The sequence below is a fragment of the Bos javanicus genome, chromosome 10 (assembly GCF_032452875.1).
Source record: "Bos javanicus breed banteng chromosome 10, ARS-OSU_banteng_1.0, whole genome shotgun sequence".
Taxonomy (NCBI): domain Eukaryota; kingdom Metazoa; phylum Chordata; class Mammalia; order Artiodactyla; family Bovidae; genus Bos; species Bos javanicus.
The window spans coordinates 24,273,165-24,280,631 of record NC_083877.1 but is presented as its reverse complement, the minus strand read 5'-3'; the positions used below and the strand labels follow the sequence as shown (position 1 = coordinate 24,280,631).

The 7,467-nt window shown below is 42.4% G+C and overlaps 2 gene segments (V, D, J or C); both read left to right on the top strand.

Annotated features, from left to right (window-relative positions):
- Positions 1-1,075: 1,075 nt before the first annotated feature.
- LOC133255326 (T cell receptor alpha variable 22-like) lies at positions 1,076-2,262 on the top strand. The segment is given in 2 exon segments: positions 1,076-1,335; positions 1,524-2,262. Coding segments are annotated over 2 exon segments (471 nt in total).
- Positions 2,263-6,397: 4,135 nt separating this feature from the next.
- Positions 6,398-7,260, top strand: LOC133255327 (T cell receptor alpha variable 14/delta variable 4-like). The segment is given in 2 exon segments: positions 6,398-6,752; positions 6,912-7,260. Coding segments are annotated over 2 exon segments (369 nt in total).
- The last annotated feature ends 207 nt before the right edge of the window (positions 7,261-7,467 follow it).

Genomic DNA, 7,467 nt, shown 5'->3' with positions numbered 1-7,467 from the left:
GGACTGGGGATTTGTGATGCTGCAATTGTTTGTCTGAAGGGGTCTTTGTTGATGATTTCAGTCCACTAGGGGGCACTGTAGGCTTTACCGGACATGAAGACCTTTTCTGATGATTCCAAAGATGGAACAGTTAAGAGAGGAGCCCAGAGAGCATGCGGAACGGTCAAATTATAGACAGCAAAGAGTGCAGAGAGGGGAACAGTGTTTGTGTAAAGTTCATCTCAGATTTCAGCTTTGTCATTCTATATAAGGTTTGGAAAGCTGTAGCCCTTACCTCTGTAAATCCATGGTGAGGATGATTCTCTGAGCAGTAGAGAAATAGGGATACTACTGAGCTCTGAGAGCATGGAAGCTCAACAGAAAACATCTGCGTTACCTGGATTCATTTTTTAAATTTTTATGACTGAACTCCACAAACCCACTGACCCAGAAATTATTCCAATACCCCAGACCTCCTACCTTTTCATATACTTCCTCGAGAGTAGAAAGAACAAGAATAGAAAGAGGAAAAAATAAGGAAAAAAAAATAGAAGGAAAGGAGAAAGACAATATTGAATTTGAGCAAAAAAGTGTGGCCAGATCAGAATTAGCTGTGGGTCAACAGGGCATCCAAGAGTTGGACAGTAGGAAGGGAGAGGTGCAAATTAAGGCAGAGTGAACATTATACACATGTCCTGTTTTTCAACAACCAAATTCTTATTGGGATCATTTCTGTGCAGAGGCCAACTATATATCTTGGTTTCTAAATGATTTCAAGAAATTGTATTTACTTCTGCAATAAACAATGCATGTATCAGATAGTTTTCCTTGATCAGAATTTTCACATAACCAAATTATCAAAGTCTCTGCCAAACTACGCAATTTGAAAAATGGGTCATCCTTCCCTATAATTCCTCAAGGTTCTGCGTAATCCATCCTGGCACAATTCTTCTAGAAATACCATCTACCTTTCCTCACACACTATCCCACAATCTTCTCTTACATATAGTCTTTTAAGAAAAAAAAAAAATTCTTTACGATTTCACATATCGGAAATATTTCTTTTACCTCTCTGCTCTGTCCCCCCAAACCTCAATTTTGGAGAAATTGCTGACCTTACTGCAGTCTCACTAGGCCACGGTGGGTGGAGTTTCCTGTTAAGTGAGTTGACTCACCTCAGATGTGATTGGTGCTCAGTGATTCTGGTGGAACATACTGACAGTAATAACAAAATTTCTCTGGCCCCAAGACTCTATATTCTTCAGAGTAGGGGCGAAGGCACCTCAGTAACTGGGCAAGGGATCATGAAGAGAAAATGGGGAGCCCTGCTGGGGTTTCTGTGGGTCCAGATTTGCTGTGAGTTGGGGTCATCCCAGATAGGGAACTGGGGAGTGTCCATAGCTGTCAGTGGGAGGGAGGGGAGGCAAGCTGACCTGGAGCTCCTAGATGGTCCTGCATCCTCAGGTGTTTCCTGAGATACTTTCCTGGTCTGGAAACCCCATCCATGACATCATTCGTGTTTGCTTCTCTCTCTTTCCAAGCAGGGGTGAGGGGAGTAAAGGTGGAGCAGAGTCCTTCAGTCTTGAGCCTGCAGGAGGGAGCCAGCTCTACTCTGAGGTGCAATTTTTCTGACACAGTGGACAGTGTGCAGTGGTTCCAGCAGAATCCCGGAGGCAGCCTCACCAGGCTGTTTTTCATAGCTTCAGGGATGAAGAAGAATGAAAGGATGAGTTCCACAGTGAATTCTAAGGAGCGGTATAGTACCCTACACATCACAGCCTCCCAGCTGGAAGACGCAGCCACCTACCTCTGTGTGGTGGAGGCACAGTGCTCCCAGGCAGCCTGCAGCCTGTACCCAAACTGCAGCTGCCTCAGCCCCAGCCCTCCACAGTACTACACCGTCCAAGTACCCTTGTTACCTCTTTGGGTTTCCAGATTCATAATTCAGCATTTTTTCCTCTGAAGATCAGATCCTTCAGGACTGTCATTTCACTTTTTTTTTTTTTTCCCTTCTTCTTCCCAGAAATCTCTCATGGATACAAAGCTCTAATATGGAGCCATTGTCAAAACTGATGTAGATGCCAATATTCAGTGTCCTGTTAAAACAATCTAGTGCACCTGACAGATAAAATGTAAGCTACATATAAATTTCTGTGATGGAACATGCTTGGAAAAATATATGATGATCAACAAATAGAAAGAGATGACTCATTTTTTTTTGGTTAACTGCACGTGTGTGTTCCTTCAAAGTGAAAAGGGAATTAAATGTAATGTTTTTAAAGTCTGTGTTCAGATTTTTGAGTCCTGGTATCCTTTTGAACTGTGGTGTTGGAGAAGACTCTTGAGAGTCCCTTGGACTGCAAGGAGATCCAACCAGTCCATCCTAAAGGAGATCAGTCCTGGGTGTTCATTGGAAAGACTGAGGTTGAAGCTGAAACTCCAATACTTTGGCCACCTGATTTGAAGAGCTGACTCATTTGAAAAGACCCTGATGCTGGGAAAGATTGAGGGCAGGAGGAGAAGGGGATGACAGAGGATGAGATGGTTGGATGATATCACCGACTTGATGGACATGGGTTTGAGTGGACTCCGGCAGTTGGTGATGGACAGGGAGTCCTGGCATGCTGCGGTTCATGGGGTGACAAAGAGTCGGACATGGCTGAGTAACTGAACTGAACTGAATTGAGATTACTTCAATCTGAGACATAATTTGTTTGACCTTTGCTGTTTTTATGCATGTCCCTCGTAGGCACAGCCATGAAAGGACATTTAACCAGAGTTCAGTAGTTAGAGATGTGACCACCAGATGGTGGTGCACCTCTGCTGATCAGAACATGTGGAGGGTTCATGCGAGTGGGTTCTGAATGCATAGGCTTTGGGCAGAAGCAGAGCCTTTTTCTTAATGGCTGGGTAGACAATGAAAGAAACCACTTGAGAAAAGAAGGGATCACTTGGTAATAGAAGCAGGTCTCCTGGTTGGAGACTGGAGGTCCACAATTGATCCTAAATGGGAAAAACAATGAAGACACCCATTGGAGTTTTGATCACGTTCCTATGGCTGCAGCTGGACTGTGAGTTGAGGGTTTAAGGGAAACAGAGTGTATTAGTAGATATTCGTTAGACACTGAGACTGACTTTATTCAGGTTTCTTTAGTTATTGTAGAAAAGGGAAAGTAAATTGTGGAACTTAATAATCTGACAACCCTTCTTCTTCTGACTTCTACTTTCTCCATAAGTGTCAGCCTTGGAAATGAGGTGGAGCAGCGTCCTTCTACCCTGAGTGTCCTGGAAGGAAACAGCTCTGTTATCACCTGCACTTATACAGACACAGCTTCAGACTACTTCCCTTGGTATAAGCAAGAACCTGGAAAAGGTCCCCAACTCCTTATAGCTATTCATTCAAATATGGGTGAAAAAAAAGACCAGAGACTGAGTGTTTTATTGAATAAGAACACCAAACATCTCTCCCTGCACATCGCAACCATCCAACCTGGAGACTCAGCTGTCTACTTCTGTGCAGCAAGGACACAGTGCTTCCCAGGCCCCCTCTACCTGTATTCATACTTGTGACTGGGCAGCCCCCTTCCCTTGGTGCAGCCTTCAAAGTAGCATTTGTCATATTGTATGTCTGCAAGTGGAAACTGATGTGTTAGACAAGCATAGAATCAGAAGGTTAGGTTCAAGATGATCCAGAAAGTATGACACATTTTATGGATAATTGCTGCTTACTGAATTCTTGAAGGGAGTTAGCATTGTTTTGTTTTGAAATGTAAGATTGCCTTTACATTTGCCACTCACACTCCTTTTCTATAAATAACCTCTTGGTATCAATTCACAATCCTTATTATGAATGGGTTTTTTTTTAATATTGTGTTTTGAAAACAGCATTTATTATTTTTCTGATTATATATTGCATGCCAATTATAGGGAAATGTGTGATATCCAATAAATATGATATTGATAATTCTGCAATCACATAATATTGTGAATATTCAGCTTACCTTTTTAAAGAATTATTGTTACAATAGGCTTATAGTGTATTTCAATTACTATTATATGTTGAATTGAGCATTCACCATTCACATAGTTGATTATCAGTAGATGTTTGTTAAAGAAATAAGAAAGGGTGACTCCTGCAATGCAGGAGACCCTGGTTCAATTCCTGGGTTGGGAAGATCTGCTGGAGAAAGGGTAGGCTACCCACTGCAGTATTCTTGGGCTTTGCTTGTGGCTCAGCTGGTGAAGAATCCACCTGCAATGTGGGAGAGCTGGGTTCAATTGCTGGGTTGAGAAGATCCCCTGGAGAAGGGAAAGGCTACCCACTCCAGTATTGTGGCCTGGAGAATTCCATGGGCTGTATAGTCCATGGGGTCACAAAGAATCAGACATGATGAGTGACTTTCACTTTCACTTTAACAGGCATACATGATATATGAACTGTTTTAAAAATCTATAACTACCACTGTAAGTATACTTTTTGCAATTTAATGTATCCAAGATAGATCCACAAGTTCAGCTACTTCATTAATTTTGTTTTTGCTAATGATTGGTTTAAAAAGGAGTTTAGAATAGTTATTACATAGACAGCCTGGTATTGTTTCTTTTCAATATTTAAGATAAGATTATTTTAACACACATTAATTCACATTTGGTATGAGAGTGTTAAAAAAATCTGTTCAGGACATGAAGGTATTTTGAATAGCAGAGGTGCTATCAGAAGAACCTTTCACTGAGAAGGGTAACAAAGTTGAATAATCTGAGGGGAAATTAATATTTTATATTAGTCAACTGATTGGTAGAAAAAGGTTGGGGGTTTTAGGTTGGAGAACAATTTGTGCTATGTGTGGTACTATCAGATTTAATGGAGATTCCAGGGCAGGATCTGAAAACACTTCAACCAGTTTAGCTAAGGCTGTAATTACTTTGAGATAAGAAGGTAAGTTCTGTTCAACTTCAAGGGGTAGGCTACTGTAGGTAACAGCTCTCTGCTGTTTGCCATTGTCGACTAAAAAGGTGCACAAGGTAAGAGTTGAGAGCTAAGTTTTACTTGGGGCAAAATGAGGACTGCAGCTGGGGAGACCAAAGCTCAGATAGCTCTGAGAGACTGCTCCAAGAGGTAGTGGGGGAAAGTCAATATATAAGATTTTGGTGAAGGGGGAATTCAGTACAATCAAGTGCTTACTTTACAAAAGATTTTCTGCTAGTCACAAGGAGCTGACGTCACCGTGAAGGGATTTAGTGCTTTTCTAGATATGAAGAGATGCAAGGATTGGGATCATGAAATCAGTTCCTGAAAATATCTAACCATGTAAAGACCTGTTTCACCAGTTTCCCTGGAGCACAGAATGCCTCAGTCTCCACCCTACACTCCCCTCAGTGGGCATTGAAGGTCAACAGCTGCAGCAGCACAGGGTTCAGTCTCTGCAGAGGCAGAAGACAGATGCCCTCACTGTTGGTCAGTGGCTGGCAAATACTCTTGGCAAGTTTGTAGTTGACACCGTGTTGTTTAGTAATATTCTTAGGCATGGCTTTTCCTTTTACATTCTTACACAAATATTATGATCAGTAGTGGTCTTATTTATGATCAACTGTCTTATGGAGGTCTCTTGTGGTATATTCCCTTAGAACTAGGTGCACAGAATATAGAGGCTTTTTGTGGCTTTTGGGGGCTTCCCTGGTGGCTCAGATGGTGCCTACATTGCTGGAGACTTGGGTTCAATCCTGGGGTTGGAAAGATCCACTGGAGAAGGGAATGGCTACCCACTCCAGTATTCTTGCCTGGAAAATGCCATGGACAGAGGAGCCTGGCAGGTCTGGGGTCGCAAAGAGTCAGACCTGACTGGGAGGGTTCCAATTGAATTGATGGGAACAATATAAATTCAAAGGTTTGATAACCCGATGACCAAAATCTAGCATCTATTTGCCCTCTCTGAACAGACCTGGGCTGTCAGAAGAGAAAGGGACCACTGTGACAGGACTCCATGTCTGTGAGATTCATCCTAGCCTTCTGCAAAGGGAGATTATCTTTTCTCCTACTATTAGGTCCCAAGTTAGATAACTGAACAGATGTTGTGGTGAAGAATTATAGTGATTGCTATATTGATATGTAGGTTGAGAAAGCTGCAGTAATTAACACAAACAGATTTTTCTTCTTTTCATAAAGCAATTTATTTCTATCTTAAGTGAAAGAAAGCATATGTAGGTATGAGGATAAATGATCATTACATCTTATGTTGTTTCCATAATCCATTACATGCAGTATCTTAAAACAAGTTCCATCATAGATGCAACAGCTGAACACAGTAGTTCATCAAATTATCACTCTTCCTTTCAATATCAAATTTGACTTGTGTTTATTTTCACATGTAATTGGTATCAACTGAAAATGGGTTTGGGTGGACTCCGGGAGTTGGTGATGCACAGGGAGGCCTGGTATGCTGCGATTCATGGGGTCACAGAGTCAGACACGACTGAGTGACTAACTGAACTGAACTGAAGAGCTGGTTAATGCAAAAGGAAATTTGGGGTCAGTGAGACATTCACCTGTTCCATAGAGAAGTTGACATGAGCCACAGCAACCTGCTACTCCAGGAAACCCGTGTTTCCTGTTGTGGGGCAGCAGCAGCACATGCCCAGCAACTCTTCCCTCACCCTGTCAGGCTCACCTTGCAAGGCCTTGACATTGAAGAAGAAGATATTTTCCATCTAGTGGAAGAGCTGAAACATGCTTCTCTCCAGTCTTCTGAAAGTGGTCGTGGCTTCACTGTGTTTAGGTAAGGATGGTCCCAGTGGAACTGTGCCTCCTCTGTGACCTAAGGACTGGCAGAACAGGCAGTCTTATGGGAACCCTGGGAAGAAGTGGGGTCTAAAATAGGATTTCTTTATTCCATACCACTTATTCCTAAAGTTCTGATTCTATTTTCTTTCTTTAGGATCCATTATTGCCCAGAAGGTAACTCAAGACCAACCACAAGTATTAGGGCAGGAGAAGGAAGCTGTGACCCTGGACTGCAAGTATGACACCAGTGATTCACGTTATAGTTTATTCTGGTACAAGCAGCCCAGCAGTGGGGGGATGATTCTCCTTATTCGTCAGGATTCTTCTAACCAGCAAAATGCCACAGAAGGTCGCTACTCATTGAACTTCCAGAAAGCAAGACAATCTGTCACACTTGTCATCTCAGCCTCACAGCTGGAGGACTCTGCAGTGTATTTCTGTGCACTGAGAGAGCCCACAGTGAGACGTGTGTAGGAGGGACCTGCACCAAAACCCAGGGCCCTCTCCACCTGCTGTGGGGACCATGGCAGGGAGGTGCCAGCACAGACAGGAAGTGATTAGGGTTGCACAGGCATAGGGTTAGAGAGAAGATACTCATTCTAAGAAAATAGTTCTCTAGGTTCAGAGGCCATATTCAGAGCTATCATTCATAAAAAAATCCTTATCCCTGAAGTTTAGGTTTAAATTATTTATTTATTAAAAATGTAAAA